Below are 21,009 nucleotides of genomic sequence, written 5' to 3'. Positions count from 1 at the left end.
GAGGCTACACCAAGCTAGCCAACACAACACTTTCCCCCAAACAACAAACAAGCAGCCAAGCTACCAGCAATCAGGCCCGCATTCGACAAGGACTGGACTGTCGCTTGGCTCAGCCAGCTCACAGTGCCAGTCAAATCTTCCAGCAAATGTCTTATGAAAGAAATCTTTGCATAGATCTATATTCACGGTTACTGCCTGCAGAATTGGCCCCGCTGCTTTTTGGATGTGGGTTCTGTGGTTGGCTGTGCAATTGGTGGGTTTGATTGAAGTGAGCGGTCCTGGCTAGAATGAGATGTGGACTGTGACTGACAGACATGGTCACAAGGAGCAGATGCCTTAACTACACCTTGTTGTAAACCCAAACAGGTGTCATGCCAATACTGCCTTCCCATCCTCTCCTCTGTCTTTTATGAGCCTCTGAATGAGCAGCTGTCACTGCCACACACACTCACATATGTACACGCATTCTGTACAGTCATACAGTATGTATGTATGTATGTATGTATGTATGTATGTATGTATGTATGTATGTATGTATGTATGTATGTATGTATGTATGTATGTATGTATGTATGTATGTATGTATGTATGTATGTATGTATGTATGTATGAATGATGGGACTTAACTGAAGAATGAATACAGGAGTTCATCAGGACTTTGCTTTTCTCCAACCGATATGTTCTCTATTTGTTTGATTGGTGTTAAGTGGTTCTAGCACATTATGAAATATGCCAGGTCATGTTACAGTGTATATTTATGAACATATGGCAAGTCAATACCTAAATGGAAGGTGGAGAGGACTATTTAAAAACCTGTACAGATTTGTGAGTAACAGTGGGTCTTGGGGGAACAGGTGGAAGAGGGGTATGATTCAACAGCACCACCATCATCCCTCTACCAGTACTGCACTGACAAAATATACACATTCATTTACAAAATAGCATGATTCCTGTGAAGAAATGTTTAATTTTTCATGACTATAATTCATGTTAACTTTTACAACTGTTTTAATATGGTTCATCTCTGAGTAATTTGTTTTCAGATATGTTTTCCCGACACTAGGAGGCATGTTAGTACATTTTTTTGTGCCGGCTAAAGGGTCTTTGAAGTGAAAGTAGCACAGGGCTGTGCTGTGAAGCCTGTCAGCAGAGCAACAATACTAAAGACCCCAGAGCACAGTGTGGGTTGTATGAACGGTACCTCAAAGAGAGAAAGAGAGAGCAGGAGAGGAGGGGGATGATATTTCTTCTTTCCTTTTTTCCCCACCCCTTTGTAGTCCGAGAGAAAAGGTGAGTGTGGGTTTCTTGCTTGTGCTCAAAGTGCCTGCCTGCGCTTCACATATTTCATGACGCAAACTCTGTGAGTGCCACTCATAGCCTACCCACTGGGCACACACTAGGCACACACTGGTTGAATCAAAGTTGTTTCCACGTCATTCCACTGGGCACGGACGTTGAGTGGACGTCTGTGCCCAGTGGGTACTTTCTTTCTCTCCCATCCTCTTTTTTCCTCTCAAAATACACCCACTCTAGGGGAGCTTTATATTGTGAAGGCGCCTGGGTCTGTGCTTGAGCCCTATTCAATTATTGCACAGGATAAATCAATCAACAGACCAGCCCTCTAGTAAATGTCCAGCCATTTGGAGCACCGTGCACCCTGTCAAAGGTGTGCTGCAACCCTCCAGCTGCTGTAATGGTCTGCCTGGGAGGCTGAGCGAGAGGATGGGGTTCATCCCAGAGAAACACCCTGCTTGGGGCTATCTATTGTGGCTGTTCTGACTGTGTGCCTAGGAGGCTGTTCTCTTTGGAGACTGCCTGGCTATGACTGAGGGGTGGGGTTCTCCCTTTCTCTTTCTCTCTCCCAGCCACACTGGGTGTACAGTATGTGTTATTAAGTTGACCCACGCTATGTTCAATGTGCTGTGCTGATGTGTTCACAGTGGTGGAACACATACTTAAACAAGCTCAAAGCACCTCACTGGGGGTGTGTGTGTGTGTGTGTGTGTGTGTGTGTGTGTGTGTGTGTGTGTGTGTGTGTGTGTGTGTGTGTGTGTGTGTGTGTGTGTGTGTGTGTATTCTCAGAAACCAATGTTTTTGCCTCTCTTTGGTTTCATATCGGAGTGTATCTACAAAGTCCTATTCAAACATCACATTGTGATGTAAACCAGACCTTACAACATGAGAGTGAAGATGAAAAGTGTATCCACATGCACTATAAATATGATTTTTTCCTTTACTCCAGGGCCACTTCTGACCTGACATCATGCTTGATCGGGGTGAGCAGCATGTATACTGATGATGATTTGATTCTGTGTGTTTCATTGCTGGAGTTTTAACTGTCAAGCCCCAGCCTGAGAGCCCAGGTCTCTGTCAGAGCAGCTCACTGATACACTACCGTGTCCCGCAGTTAAACCACCTGCTCTTCTAAATGTCAGTGGTTGAAGGGTGACTGATTTTGGACACGCCGTGGCTGCGCCACCAAAGAACTCTCTCTCAGCTCCCCTTCTCTCTCTCTCTCAGCTCCCCCTCCTCTCTCTCTCAACCCCTCTCTTTCTCTCTCGCTCTCTGCTCCTCCCAGCTACCCTCTATTTCAGCCCCCCCTCTCTCTCTCTCTTTTCCTCTCTCTTTCTCTCTCTCTCTCAACCCCTCTCTCTCGCTCTCTCCAGACCCTGTCTTGGAAACGTCTGCAACTCAGCCAAAATACAATCTCACTACTAAGGATTATGCTAATACAATTTTAAGCCTTTTTTGTTTAACAAGGCGCACACTGTGGACTAAGACCTGCTTATAATTAAGCTTAGAAAAAAATATATATGCAAAAATATAAAAAAATATATATATATCTGATATGCAACTGCTATCATAGTGCAGCTAGACTCCTGTAGGTTTACCCTATTCAATGTGATTACATTTATTACATTTTCTTGTGCTGTCTGTTTGCCACTTTCAGGTTTCATTTATTGTTTGCCACCGCATTTTAGGACCCAAAATGCAGACGGGGTGATGGAGAAACACATACTGTATATGTGAAATAATGAATGCGAATATAACACGTGATAATTAGTTACGCACATTAAATATGACATTAGCACACAACATCTTATGCTTAAATATGACATTAGCACACAACATTTTATGCTCGAGAGTTTACACATCCCTGAAGGCTTTTAGTAGAGAATTATCACCGTGGGTCATTTTATGATTAGTTGCCTAAATAACCCTGTGGTGCAGAGCGCATCTGATGCTTGTTTACCTTACCTTTATGAGTTTGCACCTGATCTGCGCGGACACCATATGGCTGTTTCGCAGGTTGCCCACGCGGAACATGAGGCACAGTTTACCGTCGCGCTGTGAGATCACTGAGTCCTGGCTAAACATAAGCGTCTCTGCGCGCTTCTTAGGCTGGGACATTTTAATGAACATGCAGCCGATCAGAAAGGCGTCCACGATGGACCCCAGCAGCGACTGGAACAAGAAGAGAATGATGCCCTCTGGACATTTCTCCGTTATGTAGCGGTAGCCGTAGCCGATGGTGGCCTCGGTCTCTATGAAGAATAGGAAAGCGGAGGGGAAGTTGTAAACGTTGGCAACGCAAGGGGTGTAGGACGAGTCGTGGCCATGGTTTATGTCCCCTCTGATGTAGGCGATGATCCACCACATAGAAGCCATGACCAGCCATGCTACTGTATAGGTCAGAACAAAGATAAGTAAGTTCCATCGCCACTTGAGGTCCACCAAGGTGGTGAAGAGGTCGGAGATGTATCGGCTGGTCTCCCCGCCGAGATTTCCGTGCTGCACGTTGCAACGACCGTTCTTCTCCACGAACCGCTGGCGTTTCTTTTTCACAGGTGCTGAAAAAGCGGTGGTGTCTCGGTTTGTATTCACTACCTGATAGTCCTCCCCAAATTTCCTCCGTAGCGCGGCCATAACTTTACCAGAGTGTGAAAAAAATCACTTGCAGTTTTGATCCATTACTTTGTTTTATTTGTTTCACAAAGACTTGTTATCTGCAGTGCGTAAAGAACTCCATGGCCAATAACGCGCTGCGCAAGGATCTGGGTATACTCCCCAAAACAGTGCACTCTTTACAAAAGCTTTTATCCTACTCTCACCGGCTTTAGTTGAACATTTTCCACAAAAAAATATATGATGGGTTGATGTGCCATAAGGAGGGGGTGGTTGTTCGCTCGCTGTCCCTCCGCTCAAGTGAGAGTCCGCTCCGAGAAGACAGTCTCCTGAACAGACATGCCCACACTGAGAGCTAGCGAGAGACTGTGTATGTGTGTATGTGTGTGTGTGTGTGTGTGTGTGTGTGTGTGTGTGTGTGTATATATATATGTGTGTGTGTGCAAGAGAGAGAGGGGGTGTTATTCAATATAATTTATCAGCAGATTTTTTTTAATATTAAAATAAATACAAAATATATATGTCATTCAAAAACAGTATTCCTTGAGGAGAGGTAGGCCTGCGGATAGGATCATTACAAAAAACAACCACTTGACAAGGCTACTGTCGCCTAATGAAACTCGGGACGGTTGTACCCCATGCAACCCTCGCTAACCGCTCTCAAGTCAGACAATGCCACCTTGCGGACAGAAAACGCACGTACAGTCGTATGAGAGTAGCGCAGCTGTCAGTGATTTAGTGAGCCTATACTTTTCTTTGAGGTCCTCTATTAAAACAGTCAAATAAAAACAGTGTTTATTAATTTACTCCAATTTGCTTTGCAGCAACTTTCCCGTCCATTCTATTCCTACCGCTCCAAATTCAACCCCCTAATGTAGTAGCTCTCCTCTAGTTTCCTGTTATTGATTCAAACATACTCCAAGCCCTTTTCAGACATGTCCCCGAGGACATCTTCAAAACGGTGGGTAGGTTCAACCTTGGCACTTACTGCTAATCAGCCCAGCACAAAAGAGTGTATTGTAGCTGTAGAAGATGGCTGAATCCCCTGCATAGGTATGCTATAATGTTAATTCCCGTTAGTCCGATTCTGCACTGATTGAACTTCATAACCATCTGTATGTCATGGTTATGTCATTTTATCTACACTGAGTGTACAAAACACCCATGACATAGACCAGGTATTCACAAACTGGGGTACGCAATGCCGTCGGGTTACACCAGATTAAAATGTGATTCACATGTTGTTGTTTTTTTATAACCATAAAAAATGTAATATCCCCCAAAAAATCTTCACATTTTCAAACAGTCCATTTATATTTTCCAAAGGGGCTATACAATGGGGTGATTTTTTTTCTCGCCTGAGTAGCCTCGTTTCAGTGCCAAAAATTTAATGAAACCATCTCGTGTTGAGAGAATTAACAACACAATGTCAAATACAGGTAGCCTAGTCAAATAATTAACATCCAATCACATTAACGTTTACTTTCTCGCAGGAATTCCACTAACGGTCCGTATGTAGCCAAACGTAGCTGCTGCTCACTCCGTTTGCTCGAAAATTGATAAATGGTTAAAGTAGTAAGGCCCGCGTCCATAGACACATATCAGCTCTACTGGTAGTACTGCTACTAGTACTGCTACTACCAGCAGTACTACACCTGCACCTGTTGACGACACAAGTTGTTCTGCTTCCACGAGCACGTCCAATGCTAGCATCAGTAATTCTACATTTGTTGTTAGCCCAGCTAGCATGGACACTGACATGTGAATCTGATGCAGACAGGGACGTTGGACCATCTAGGAGGCGCAAATATGATGAGCACTACATTGATTTGGGGTTCACTTATATTGGGAGTGGTGTCTTTCCTCAGCCACAGTGTGTTATATGTGCAAAAGTACTATCTCACAACTCGATGAAACCTTCACTCTTACGCAGACATTTAGAAACAAAACATGCCAATTTTTTAAATATGCTGCAGGAGTTTTTTGAGCAAGAATTAAGATGACTGTCAAGTAGTAAGACATGTATAAAATCAACAGATACCATTAATAAGAAGGGTCTAGAAGACTCTTATATAGTGAGCTACCGAGTGGCTAGGACAGGCAAGCCCCAAACTATTGTGGATATGACTGGGACAATGCTGGGGGAAAAGGCCCAATAAACTATCCAGACAATGCCTTCATCAAACAACACTGTTTCACGACTCATCAGTGACATGGCAGGAGATGTTTTGAATCAATTACTGCTTCTCATACTAGCCAGTGAATTCTATGCGTTACAGATGGATGAGTCAACAGACGTGGCGGGCCTGGCGCAGCTCCTGGTATATGTCCATTACGTTTATGGGGGGTCAATTAAGGAAGACATCCTCTTCTGCAAACCACTGGAAACCAGGACAACAGGAGAGGATATTTTTTAAATACTGGACAGCTTTGTGACATCAAATGGACTTTAGTGGTCAAGATGTGTTGGTATCTGTACTGATGGCGCAAAAGCCATGACAGGGAGACATAGTGGAGCAAAGCCCCTGAACTCTTGTGTATTTTCTGCACTATGCAATGATATGGGCAGCGACCATGTAACGCTTTTACAACATACATAAGTGTGCTGGTCATCAAGGGGTAAAGTATTGACAGGTTGTTTTTAATTGAGAGATGAGCTTAAAGTTTTCTTTACTGACCATAATTTTCACTAGTCTGACTGCTTGCATGATGAGTTTCTCACACGACTGGCCTATCTGGGTGATGTTTTTTCTCGCCTGAATGATCTGAATCTAGGATTACAGGGTCTCTCCGCAACTATGTTCAATGTGTGGGACAAAATTGATGCTATGATTAAGAAGTTGGAGCTCTTCTCTGTCTGCATTAACAAGGACAACACACAGGTCATCATTGTATGTTTTTTGTGTGCAAATGAACGAAGCACCTGAGTGAGTTGGTTGCCCAATTACGCAGGTACTTTCCAGAAATGGATGACACAAACAACTGGATTCGTTATCCCTTTCATGCCCTGCCTCCAGTCCACTTACCGATATCTGAACAAGAGAGCCTCATCGAAATTGCAACAAGCGGTTCTGTGAAAATTGAATTTAATCAGAAGCCGATGCCAGATTTCTGGATTGAGCTGCGCTCAGAGTATCCTGCTTTGGCAAATTGCGCTAAGACACTTTGCTGTTGAGACGCTAATGCCCTTTGCAACCACATACCTATGTGATAGTGGATTCTCGGCCCTCACTAGCATGAAAACTAACTACAGGCACAGACTGTGTGTGGAAAATTATTTAAGACAGACTCTCCAATATAACCCAACATTGCAGAGTTATGTGCATCCTTTCGAGTACACCCTTCTCATTAACCTGTGGTGAGTTATTCACAATTTTCGATGAACAAATAAAGTTTTATATGTAAGATGGCTAAATAAAGAGCAAAATGATTGATTATTATTATTTGTTCCCTGGTCCTATAAGAGCTCTTTGTCACTTCTCACGAGCTGGGTTGTGACAAAAACTCACACTCATTCCTATGTATCGTATTGTCACGTCCTGACCAGTATAAGGGGTTATTGGTTATTGTAGTTTGGTCAGGACGTGGCAGGGGGTGTTTGTTTTATGTGGTTCGGGGTTTATTGGGATATGTTCTTATGTAAGAGGGGTGTTTGTTTTATTTGTTCAGGGGTTTGGGGTATTGCTCTAGGTTTTTGTATTTCTATGGTTTTTCTATGTTGTGTATTTCTTTGTTGGCCTGGTATGGCTCTCAATCAGGAACAGCTGTACATCGTTGTTGCTGATTGGGAGTCAAACTTAGGTAGCCCGTTTTTCACCTGTCTTTTGTGGGAAGTGTTTTTTTGCATAGCTGTGTTTAGCCTGCAAGACTGTTTGTCGTTCGTTCGTTTTCTTGTTTTCTTTATGTGTTCAATAAAAGTAAATATGAGCACTCAACCCGCTGCGCGAGGGTCTACTCCATATGACGGCCGTTACACGTATAGTGTGTGTGCAGTAGGCTTACAATGATGGCAAAAAACATTTGACAGAACACTGCCCCTAGAGGGGGTATGCAGCTGGAGGTTGAATGTTTGAAGGGGTACAGGACTATAAAAAGTTTGGGAACCACTGACATAGACTGACGAGGTGAATCCAGGTGAAAGTTATGATCGCTTAAATCCACTTCAGTCAGTATAGATGAAGGGGAGGAGACAGGTTCAAGAAGGATTGTTAAGCCTTGTGACATGTATTGTGTATGTGTGCCATTCAGAAGGTGAATGGGCAAGACAAAAGGTTGACATTAAGTGCCTTTGAATTGGGTAAGATAATAGGTGCCAGGCGCACCAGTTGGTGTGAACTGCAATGCTACCGGGTTATTCATACTCAACAATTTCCCCTGTATATCAAAAATGGTCCACGACCCAAAGGACATTCAGCCAATTTGACACAACTGTGGGACGAATTGGAGTCAACATGAGACAGCATCCCTGTGGAACGCTTTCGACACCCTGTAGCGTCCATGCCTCGACAAATGAAAGCTGTTCTGAGGGGCAAAAGGGAGGGGGGGTCTTAATGTTTTGTACAATCAGTGTATACCAAAACAATTCTACACTGTATCACACATGGGGGTTTGTCATAGCTTTGTTTAGGCTAATTATAGGCCCAACTTATTCTGGCAGTACCTTGTGTTTATAGAGACAGAAAGAGAGTAGTGTGGTGTGGCTGATGACATACAGTAGGTGTGTTCAGCAGGGCAGTAGGATCAAATTCATTTTCTGTTGCAAGAATACAATTGTCTGTTACTGCCATTAACAGGCCCACAAGGAGATAACCAGCTGTTTCACTGTGATTAGTCACTTAGTGATAGATTCCCAGTAATCTAACAGACAGACAATGAATGGGTGTCCTGTTGTGTTCAAATGAAATGAGAATGGGTCCCCAGAGGTTAGACACTCAACAGATCTTTTCGGGACACTTTTTTTTAACCACCTATAGTGCCAGTGAAATGTTTGGACACACCTACTCATTCAAGGGTTATTCTTTATTTTTACTATTTTCTTCATTGTAGAATAATAGTGAAGTCATCAAAACTAAGAAATAACACATAGGGAATTATGTAGTAAGCAAAAAAATTATTCAAAGTTGCCATTCTTTGCCTTCATGACAGCTTTGCATTGGCAAAGCTGTCTTGGCATTCTCTCAACCAGCTTCACCTGGAATGTTTTTCCAACAGTCTTGAAGGAGTTCTCACATATGCTGAGCACTTGTTGGCTGCTTTTCCTTTACTCTGAGGTCCAACTCATCCCAAACCATCTCAATTGGGTTGAGGTCGGGTAATTGTGGAGGCCAGGTCATTTGATGCAGCACTCCATCACTCTCCTTCTTGGTCAAATAGCCCTTACACAGCCTGAAGGTATGTTTTGGGTCATTGTCCTGTTGAAAAACAAATGATAGTGGGACTAAGCGCAAACCAGATGGAATGGCGTATCGCTGCATAATGCTGTGGTAGCCATCTGGTTAAGTGTGCCTTGAATTTTAAATAAATCACTGACAGTGTCACCAGCAAAGCATCCCCAGTCCATCACACCTCCTCCTCCATGCTTCAGGGTGGGGACCACACATGCGGAGATCATCCATTCACCTACTCTGCATCTCACAAAGACCTGCCAGTTGAAACCAAAAATCAAAAATTTGGACTCATCAGACCAAAGGACATATTTCCACCGGTCTAATGTCCACTCGTGTTTCTTGGTCCAAGCAAGTCTCTTCTTCTTATTGGTGTCCTTTAGTAGTGGTTTCTTTGCAGCAATTCCACCACGAAGGCCTGATTCAAGCAGTCTCCTCTGAACAGTTGATGTTGAGATGTGTGTTACTTGAACTCTGTGAAGCATTTATTTGGGCTGCAATCTGAGGTGCAGTTAACTCTAATGAACTTATCCTCTGCAGTAGAGGTAACTCTGGGTCTTCCTTTCCTCTCCTCAGGAGAGCCAGTTTCATCATAGCGCTTGATGATTTTTGTGACTGCACTTGAAGAAACATTCAAATTTCTTGAAATGTTCCAGATTGACTGACCTTCATGTCTTAAAGTCATTTGCTTACTCTTTGCTTACTTAAGCTGTTCTTGCCATAATATGGACTTGGTCTTTTACCAAATCTTCTGTATACAACCCTACCTTGTCACAACACAACTGATTGGCTCAAACACTTTAAGAAGGAAAAAATTCCACAAATTAACTTTTAACAAGGCACACCTGTTAATTCAAATCAACGTTTATTTGTCACGTGCGCCGAATACAACAGGTGTAGTGAACAGTGAAATGCTTACTTACATGCTCTAACCAATAGTGCAAAAAAGGTATTAAATAAAAACAACAGTAAAAAGACAGGCTATATACAGTAGCGAGGCTATAAAAGTAGCGAGGCTACATACAGACACCGGTTAGTCAGGCTGATTGAGGTAGTATGTACATGTAGATATGGTTAAAGTGACTATGCATATATGATGAACAGAGAGTAGCAGTAGCGTAAAAGAGGGGTTGGTGGGTGGGACACAATGCAGATAGCCCGGTTAGCCAATGTGCGGGAGCACTGATTGGTCGGCCCAATTGAGGTAGTATGTACATGAATATATAGCTAAAGTGACTATGCATATATGATAAACAGAGAGTAGCAGCAGCGCAAAAAGTGGGGTTGGGGGGTTCACAATGCAAATAGTCCGGGTAGCCATTTGATTACCTGTTCAGGAGTCTTATGGCTTGGGGGTAAAAACTGTTGAGAAGCCTTTTTGTCCTAGACTTGGCTCTCCGGTACTGCTTGCCATCTCAGGACCCATGCCAAATCTTTTTAGTTTCCTGAGGGGGAATAGGCTTTGTCGTGCCCTCTTCATGACTGTCTTGGTGTGTTTGGACCATTCCAGTTTGTTGTTGATGTGGACACCAAGGAACTTGAAGCTCTCAACCTGCTCTGCTACAGCCCCGTCGATGAGAATGGGGGCGTGCTCGGTCCTCCTTCTCCTGTAGTCCACAATCATCTCCTTAGTCTTGGTTAGGTTGAGGGATAGATTGTTGTTCTGGCACCACCCGGCCAGGTCTCTGACCTCCTCCTATAGGCTGTCTCGTTGTTGTCGGTGATCAGGCCTACCACTGTTGTGTCGTCTGCAAACTTAATGATTGTGTTGGAGTCGTGCCTGGCCATGCAGTCGTGGGTGAACAGGGAGTACAGGAGGGGACTGAGCACGCACCCCTGGGGAGCTTCAGTGTTGAGGATCAGCGTGGCAGATGTGTTGCTACCTACCCTCACCACCTGGGGGCGGCTCGTCAGGAAGTCCAGGATCCAGTTGCAGAGAGAGGTGTTTAGTCCAAGGATTCTTAGCTTAGTGATGAGCTTTGAGGGTACTATGGTGTTGAACGCTGAGCTGTAGTCAATGAATAGCATTCTCACGTAAGTGTTCCTTTTGTCCAGGTGGGAAAGGGCAGTGTGGAGTGCAATAGAGATTGCATCATCTGTGGATCTGTTTGGGCAATATGCAAATTGGAGTGGGTCTAAGGTTTCTGGGACAATGGTGTTGATGTGAGCCATTATCAACCTTTCAAAGCACTTCATGGCTACGGACGTGAGTGCTACGGGTCTGTAGTCATTTAGGCAGGTTGCCTTTCTGTTCTTGGGCACAGGGACTATGGTGGTCTGCTTGAAACATGTTGGTATTACAGACTCAATCAGGGACATGTTGAAAATGTCAGTGAAGACACCTGCCAGTTGGTCAGCACATGCCCGGAGCACACATCCTGGTAATCCATCTGGCCCCGCAGCCTTGTGTATGTTGACCTGTTTAAAGGTCTTACTCACGTCGGCATGATCACACAGTTGTCCGGAACAGCTGATGCTCTCATGCATGCCTCAGAGTTGCTTGCCTCAGAGTTGCTTGCCTCGAAGCGAGCATAGAAGTGATTTAGCTCGTCTGGTAGGCTCGTGTCACTGGGCAGCTCGCGGCTGTGCTTCCCTTTGTAGTCTGTAATAGTTTGCAAGCCCTGCCACATAAGACAAGCGTCGGAGCCAGTGTAGTATGATTCAATCTTAGCCCTGTATTGACGCTTTGCCTGTTTGATGGTTCATCGCAGGGCATAGCAGGATTTCTTGTAAGCTTCCGGGTTAGAGTCCCGCACCTTGAAAGCGGCAGCTCTACTCTTTAGCTCAGTGCGAATGTTGACTGTAATCCATGGCTTCTGGTTGGGGTATGTACGTACAGTCACTGTAGGGACGACGTCCTCGATGCACTTATTGATAAAGCCAGTGACTGATGTGGTGTACTCCTCAATGCCATCGGAAGAATCCCAGAACATGTTCCAGTCTGTGATAGCGAAACAGTCCTGTAGTTTAGCATCTGCTTCATCTGACCACTTTTTTTATAGACCGAGTCACTGGTGCTTCCTGCTTTAATTTTTGCTTGTAAGCAGGAATCAGGAGGATAGAGTTGTGGTCGGATTTACCAAATGGAGGGCGAGGGAGAGCTTTGTATGCATCTCTGTGTGTGGAGTACATGTGATCTATAATTGTTTTCCCTCTGGTTGCACATTTAACATGTTGATGGAAATTTGGTAGAGCTGATTTAAGTGTCCCTGCATTAAAGTCTCCGGCCACTAGGAGTGCTGCCTCTGGGTGAGTTGTTTCCTGTTTGCTTATTTCCTTATACAGCTGTCTGAGTGCGGTCTTAGTGCCAGCATCTGTCTGTGGTGGTAAATATGCAGCCACGAAAGTATAGCTGAAAACTCTCCAGGCAAGTAGTGTTGCCTTCAATTTATCACAATATAACCTACTTCAGGCGAGCAAAATATAGAGACTTCCTTAGATTTCGTGCACCAGCTGTTGTTTTACCGGGGTGTGCTGTTCTATCTTGCCGGTGCAACGTATATCCCGCTAGCTGAATATCCATGTCGTCATTCAGCCACGATTCCGTGAAACATAGGATATTACAGTTTTTGACGTCTCATTGGTAGGATATTCGTGATCGTACCTCATCTAGTTTATTGTCCAATGATTGCACGTTGGCGAGTAGATATGACGTATTGACGCTTTCCCACTGGCCTTTTCCGGGTCCTGACCAGGCATCCGGCTCTTTGTCCTCTGTACCTGCGTCGCCTCCTCTTGCAAATAACGGGGATGATGGCACTGTCGGGTGTTTGCAGAATGTCTTGTGCGTCTTGCTTGTTGAAGAAAAAATCTTTGTCTAATCCGAGGTGAGTGATCATTGTCCTGATATCCAGAAGCTATTTTTTGCCGTAAGATACGGTTGCAGAAACATTATGTACAAAATAAGTTACAAATAACACGAAAAAACCCCACATAAAAGCACAATTGGTTGGGCGACCGTAAAACTGTTGCAATTTCTTCTGCCGCCATTTGTAATTCCAGGTGACTACCTCATGATGCTGGCTGAGAGAATGCCAAGAGTGTGCAAAGCTGTAATCAAGGCAAAGGGTGGCTTCTTTGAAGAATCTAAAATATATTTTGATTTGTTTACCACTTTTTTGGTTACTACATGATTACATATGTGTTATTTCATAGTTTCGATGTCTTCACTATTATTCTACATTGTAGAAAATAGTAAAACAAAGAAAAACCCTAGAATGAGTGGCTGTGTCCAAACTTTTGACTGGTACTGTATGTTGAAATAAGAGTATTGAGTCATTGTCAAATATACTGTATCAGCAACTAGCAGGAAATACAGTTTAAAATTAATGAGTTGGACCTTATTAGATTCAATGTTTATTACTTTCCTCTGAAACAGAGTATCGCAAGATTGACTGGTGTAATTTTCTTTCTTGCTCTAAATTATAGTGAGGGAAGTATCAAATAAAGAAATTATATGGAATCTTTGCAGATGTATTGTTTTCATTGATAGGCCTGTTGAAAACTGTATTAAAAGCATCCATCAGAAGTTATATAGCAGATGAATATAATGGGACATTTTGCTTCCACCGGCTCCCAGTGTGTGTGTGTGTGTGTGTGTGTGTGTGTGTGTGTGTGTGTGTGTGTGTGTGTGTGTGTGTGTGTGTGTGTCATGAAAATTGAACTGAACTGAACCAGCCTTTATAGCCCCCTAGAGTGACGTCATTTTGAATATTGTATACAGTGGCAAGAAAAAGTATGTGAACCCTTTGGAATTACCTGGATTTCTGCATAAATTGGTCATAAAATTTGATCTGATCTTCATCTAAGTCACAACAATAGACAAACACAGTCTGTTTAAACTAATAACACACAAACAATTATACGTTTTCATGTCTCTTGAACACACCGTGTAAACATTCACAGTGCAGGTTGGCAAAAGTATGTGAACCCTTGGATTTAATAACTGGTTGACCCTCCTTTGGCAGCAATAACCTCAACCAAACGTTTTCTGTAGTTGCGGATCAGACCTGCACAACTGTCAGGAAGAATTTTGGACCATTCCTCTTTACAAAACTGTTTCAGTTCAGCAATATTCTTGGGATGTCTGGTATGAACCGCTCTCTTGGTCATGCCACAGCATCTCAATTGGGTTGAGGTGAGGACTCTGACTGGGCCACTCCAGAAGGCGTATTTTCCTCTGTTGAATGCATTCTGTTGTTGATTTACTTCAGTGTTTTGGGTCGTTGTCCTGTTGCATCACCCAACTTCTGTTGAGCTTCAATTGGCAGACAGATAGCCTTACATTCTCCTGAAAAATGTCTTGATGAACTTGGGAATTTGTTTTTCTGTCGATGATAGCAAGCTGTCCAGGTCCTAAACCATGATGCTCCCTCCACCATACTTTACAGTTGGCATACGTTTTTGGTGTTGGTGTGCTGTGCCTTTTTTTCTCCACACATAGTGTTGTGTGTTCCTTGCAAACAACTCAACTGTAGTTTCATCTGTCCACAGAATATTTTGCCAGTAGTGCTGTGGAAAATCCAGGTGCACTTTTGCAAACTTCAGACGTGCAGCAATGTTTTTTTTGGACAACAGTGGCTTCTTCCGTGGTGTCCTCCCATGAACACCATTCTTGTTTAGTGTTTTACGGCTTTATGCAAGTCAACAATTCGTAATCTTAAGTCTTCTGAGATCTCTTTTGTTCGAGGCGTGGTTCTCATCAGGCAATGCTTCTTGTGAATAGCAAACTCAAACTTTGTGAGTGTTTCTTTATAGGGCTAGGCAGCTCTAACCAACATCTCCAATCTCGTCTCCTGACTCCAATTAGCTTTTGGAGAAGTCATTAGCCTAGGGGTGCACATACATTTTCTGGCCTACACTGTGAATGTTTAAATGATGTATTCAATATAGGCAAGAAAAATACAAGAATTTGTGTGTTATTCGTTTAAGCACACTGTGTTTATCTGTTGTTGTGACTTAGATGAAGATCAGATCAAATTTTATGACCAATTTATGCAGAAATCCTGGTAATTCCAAAGGGTTCACATACTTTTTCTTGCCACTGTAGCTACCGGTGTGTTTATGCTAGATAGAAACTTAACGTCTTGTAGTGGCTACAGTGCAATTCCCTCTTTCTGCTGTCAGCCGAGATATAAAGTTTGCGCCCATTCCATAACATGGGGCTTGTGAAAGCAGCCTTTTTTTTTACACATGAAAGGATTCGGACAAGAAAATCATAATGAAATTGGCTGTAAAACCCAAACCGTGTGAGCTACAAATTAATATTTCGAAGAGGTCTTCTCACAAAACAGATTGTCCAGACCAAACTTTTGGAGCTACAAACATATGTCACCAATATCAAAAGGAGACTCTCACGAACATGAAGGTTTTGCTCTACTACACACACAATCTTCAGGGGAGTCATCTGAAGTTAACCCAGTACTGGGCTGGAGAAATGACAAAAAGTGCATAGAGGGTCAAATGTGCCAAAAATAACGTGACCAAACATTAAATCTTTTCTTATATCTCTCAGATATAGGACAGCCACTTCAAAACCTTCTTGCTTATTATTTATTTTTTATTTTGTGTTTTGCCTTTTATGAATGTGTTATTCAATGTGTTTATATGGCCAAATTCAATGTTTCATCAAATCATTTTTTTAGATGTATTTGTTTATACCTACAGGGGTCCTAAAATTCCAAATCAAATGCTTAAATGCAAGCAAAGCATTTCCTTACACTCATAATAACATCTGCTAACCATGTGTATGTGACCAATAAATTTGATTTGATTTTTGTGGCCATCTTAAAACAATTCCATGTTAGCCTCTCTAGGGTATGTGGGACGAATCGTCCCACCTACTCAACAGCCAGTGGAATCCCGTGGCGCGATATTCAAATACCTTAGAAATGCTATTACTTCAATTTCTCAAACATATGACTATTTTACACCATTTTAAAGACAAGACTCTCGTTAATCTAACCACACTGTCCGATTTCAAAAAGGCTTTACAACGAAAGCAAAACATTAGATTATGTCAGCAGAGTACCCAGCCAGAAATAATCAGACACCCATTTTTCAAGCTAGCATATAATGTCACATAAACCCAAACCACAGCTAAATGCAGCACTAACCTTTGATGATCTTCATCAGATGACACTCCTAGGACATTATGTTATACAATACATGCATGTTTTGTTCAATCAAGTTCATATTTATATCAAAAACCAGCTTTTTACATTAGCATGTGACGTTCAGAACTAGCATACCCACCGCAAACTTCCGGTGAATTTACTAAATTACTCACGATAAACGTTCACAAAAAACATAACAATTATTTTAAGAATTATAGATACAGAACTCCTTTATGCAATCGCTATGTCCGATTTTAAAATAGCTTTTCGGCAAAAGCACATTTTGCAATATTCTGAGTAGATAGCTCGCCATCACGGGCTAGCTATTTTGACACCCACCAAGTTTGGCCCTCACCAAACTCAGATTTACTATAAGAAAAATTGGATTACCTTTGCTGTTCTTCGTCAGAATGCACTCCCAGGACTTCTACTTCAATAACAAATGTTGGTTTGGTTCAAAATAATCCATAGTTATGTTCAAATATCCTCTGTTTTGTTCGTGCGTTCAAGACACTATCCAAAGGGTGACGAAGGGTGACGCGCCCGACGCGTTTCGTGACAAAAAAATTCTAAATATTCCATTACCGTACTTCGAAGCATGTCAACCGCTGTTTAAAATCAATTTTTATGCGATTTTTCTCGTAAAAAAGCGATAATATTCCGACCGGGAAACCCTGTTTTCGTTCAAAGACGAAAAAATAAAAACATGGTGTCGGCTCGTGCATACGCCCCCAGTCTCATTGTTCTCTGATCGACCACTATCCAAATGCGCTACTGTTTTTCAGCCATGGCCTGCAAAGTCATCATTCAACGTTTTGCCGCCTTCTGAGAGCCTATGGGAGCCGTAGGAAGTGTCACATTACAGCAGAGATCCTCAGTTTTCAATAAAGAGAGTGTAGAAGGCCAAGAAATGGTCAGAGAGTGCACTTCCTGTAAGGAATCTTCTCAGGTTTTTGCCTGCCATATGAGTTATGTTATACTCACAGACACCATTCAAACAGTTTTAGAAACTTTAGGGTGTTTTCTATCCAAATCAAACAATTATATGCATATTCTAGTTTCTGGGCAGTAGTAATAACCAGATTAAATCGGGTACGTTTTTTATCCGGCCGTGCAAATACTGCCCCCTACCCTAGAGAGGTTAGCTTAGTAGATAATGCGATCTAGAGAGAGAGAGAGAGAATATCCTCTGTGTACAACGTAAAATACCAAATAAGGCATGAATTTGGCCGATACCTGCTAATTATCAAAATCCAGAAAAGAGATGTTAAATTCTACAACCACCTAAATGGAAGCAATTCCCAAACCTTCCATAACAAAGCCATCTCCTACAGAGAAATAAACCTGGAGAACAGCCCCCTAAGCAAGCTGGTCCTGGGGCTCCGTTCACAAACACAAACAGACCCCACAGAGCCCCAGGACAGCAACACAATTAGACCCAACCAAATCATGAGAAAACAAAAATATAATTACTTGACACATTGGAAAGAATTGACAAAAAACCCCAAATCAAACCAAAATGCTATTTGGCCAAAAACAGAGAGTACACAGTGGCAGAATACCTGACCACTGTGACTGACCCAAAATAAGGAAATATTTGACTATGTACACTCAGTGAGCATAGCCTTGCTATTGAGAAGGAAAAAAATCACAAAATGGGACAAACACCAAATTGAGACTCTGCAAACAGAATTCTGAAAAAAATATCCTCTGTGTACAACGTAAAACACCAAATAATGAATGAGTTCTATAATTGATTCAAGTATTTTTTGCCAGATCCTAATTTGTATGTCTAATTTTATATTCCTTTTGATGGCATAAATTGAAATTGAATTGAGAGAGAGAGAAAGAAAGAAAGAAAGAAAGAGAGAGAGAGAGAGAGAGAGAGAGAGTTGTAAAAACATTAGCCAGAAGTAGTCAGCCAGAGAGCAGGAGACAGTCCACCGGGCTACCAGCCAAGATCTTCTGTCTGGAGGGAGAGAGGCTAAATTCAATACAATATAATTAGAATCAAGTAGAACAAAATGCACAAACAGAGATGGAATTAGTGGATGCATTTGGAATATTTGAGATGGTGTATACGTGTCCCAGTAACATACTCTTATCAGAGATTTAGTGGTAAAATATTAGGTGGGTGAAATCTGAAAAGTAAAGCTTCCTATATCTTTCAATGCATTTTTCCACAAAGGTTGGGTAAACTGTTGAACATAAAAAAAGGTGGGTAAACTGCATTTACACGTGGTTATCCTCCATTAGACCACTGCTCTTAATCCCAATATAATATTATATTGTAGAAGAAGAGCTACCGCAGTACCACAGTAATGTAGACACACAACTAAAATGGTTAATGATAGAATACTTCAAAATATTATTACTTTTAAATCGTCAACGCAATCATAATTTCTGAAATATCAAGACAAAAATATCAAAGCCTTTCAAAATGTCTTAGCAGCCATGTTGAGATTTCCTATACTGTTGTTTGACTGGCAGGAGTTTCCCTCAATGAGGGAAACTCAGTGCCTCTTTGCTTGACATCATGGGAAAATCAAAAGAAATCAGCAAAGACCTCAGAAAAACAATTGTAGACTTCCACAAGTCTGGTTCATCCTTGGGAGCAAATTCCAAACGCCTGAAGGTACCACGTTCATCTGTACCAACAATAGTACGCAAGTATAAATACCATGGGACCACGCAGCCGTCATACCGCTCAGGAAGGAGACGCGTTCTGTCTCCTAGAGATGAACATACTTTGGTGCGAAAAGTGCAAATCAATCCCAGAACAACAGCAAAGGACCTTGTGAAGATGCTGGAGGAAATAGGTTCAAAAGTATCTATATCCCCAGTAAAACGAGTCCTATATTAACATAACCTGAAAGGCCGCTCAGCAAGGAAGAAACCACTGCTCCAAAACCGCCATAAAAAAGGCAGACCACGGTTTGCAACTGCACATGGGGACAAAGATCGTACTTTTTGGAGAACTGTCCTCTGGTCTGATGAAACAAAAATAGAATTGTTTGGCCATAATGACCATTGTTATGTTTGGAGGAAAAAGGGGGATGCTTGCAAGCCAAAGAACACCATCCCAACCGTGCACGGGGGTGGCAGCATCATGTTGTGGGGGTGCTTTGCTGCAGGAGGGACTGGTGCAGTTCACAAAATAGATGGCATCATGAGGAAGGAAAATTATGTGGATATATTGAAGCAACATCTCAAGACATCAGTCAGGAAGTTAAAGCTTGGTCGCAAATAGGTCTTCCAAATGGACAATGACCCCAAGCATACTTCCAAAATTGTGGAAAAATGGCTTAAGGACAACAAAGTCAAGGTATTGGAGTGGCCATCACAAAGCCCTGACCTCAATCCTATAGAAAATGTGTGTGCAGAACTGAAAAAGTGTGTGCGAGCAAGGAGTCCTACAAACCTAACTCAGTTACACCAGCTCTGTCAGGAGGAATGGGCCAAAATTCACCCAACTTATTGTGGGAAGCTTGTGGAAGGCCACCTGAAACGTTTGACCCAAGTTAAACAATTTAAAGGCAATGCTACCAAATACTAATTGAGTGTATGTAAACTTCTGGCCCACTGGGAATGTGATGAAAAAAATAAAAGCTGAAATAAATCATTCTCTCTACTATTATTCTGACATTTCACATTCTTAAAATAAAGTGGTTATCCTAACTGACCTAAAACAGGGAATTTTTACTAGGATTAAATGTCAGGAATTGTGAAAAACTGAGTTTAAATGTATTTGGCTAAGGTGTATGTAAACTTCCGACTTCAACTGTGTATATGTAAGTGATAGAACTGTGTAATTTGTATGTTAACAAAGTCTATTAAACTGAATATCTGACTCCATAAAGATGAATTTGCAATGTACAAGAGACTATTGATGAGTTACAGTAATAGAAAGGTCAAGAAAGGTCTGAGAATGGAATTCTAAAGGCAAATAGATTTAATATCATTGTAAAATGAACGATACATTATACAATGCATAATGCTTAATTAAGTTACAAAGCATTAACAACCATTACAAGGCATTATTCTAGGCATGATCAGAGAGGGGGAGAGAGAGCGAGAGAGAGAGAGAAGTCATTGCCTGAAAGGCCATGCCCCCAAGAGTCCTTGGGGAGGAAAGAAAGAAGAGTGTATCTCAAAAGCGCAGATCAGGAACAAAGAAAAGGAGACAATGAATCCAAGATCCCTTTATAACATCTGAGTTGTTTGGATTCAAAATCTGAGTTGTTGACTAACAGTATTACTGTAAAGTTGACCTCCAATCAGCTATTAGATCTACAGAATATAAAGACAACTGAACCTCTGCTTCATAGAGGTGTGACAGAATGGGGGATGTCAAGAGCAACACGAAGGAAATCTAAGACAACACAAAGGAAATCCTTGCATACAGTGTAAAGAGTCACTTGGGGGGGCTAGGCCACCTTACAGACTTGTTCATCCTTGGTAGTCAAGAACAGCTTGCAATGTACAGACTAGCTCTCTCCTCAGTCTCCTCTGCACAGAGAGAGGATTGGTTTACCTGGGGGTGCAGTGGTGGTGAAGCCTCTGACGCCTTTCTGTCCCATCCACAACCTTAACTTAACCGCTGG

At 42.2% G+C, this 21,009-nt stretch overlaps 1 protein-coding gene across 2 annotated transcripts in view; it reads right to left on the bottom strand.

The window, feature by feature from the left end:
• The window catches only part of LOC115197303 (G protein-activated inward rectifier potassium channel 1), a 40,723-nt gene extending 36,458 nt beyond the window's left edge, over window positions 1–4,265 (bottom strand). For both annotated transcript variants that reach the window (XM_029758695.1, XM_029758701.1), the window contains exon 1: window positions 3,259–4,265. In XM_029758695.1, coding sequence (XP_029614555.1) covers window positions 3,259–3,927 — 669 coding nt within the window. In that variant the 5' untranslated portion in view covers window positions 3,928–4,265. The remainder of the gene's footprint in view (window positions 1–3,258) is intronic.
• Window positions 4,266–21,009: the final 16,744 nt, after the last annotated feature.

This window comes from Salmo trutta, chromosome 1, assembly GCF_901001165.1.
Source record: "Salmo trutta chromosome 1, fSalTru1.1, whole genome shotgun sequence".
In the NCBI taxonomy this organism is placed as follows: Eukaryota; Metazoa; Chordata; class Actinopteri; order Salmoniformes; family Salmonidae; genus Salmo; species Salmo trutta.
This window is presented reverse-complemented; position numbering and strand designations above follow the sequence as displayed.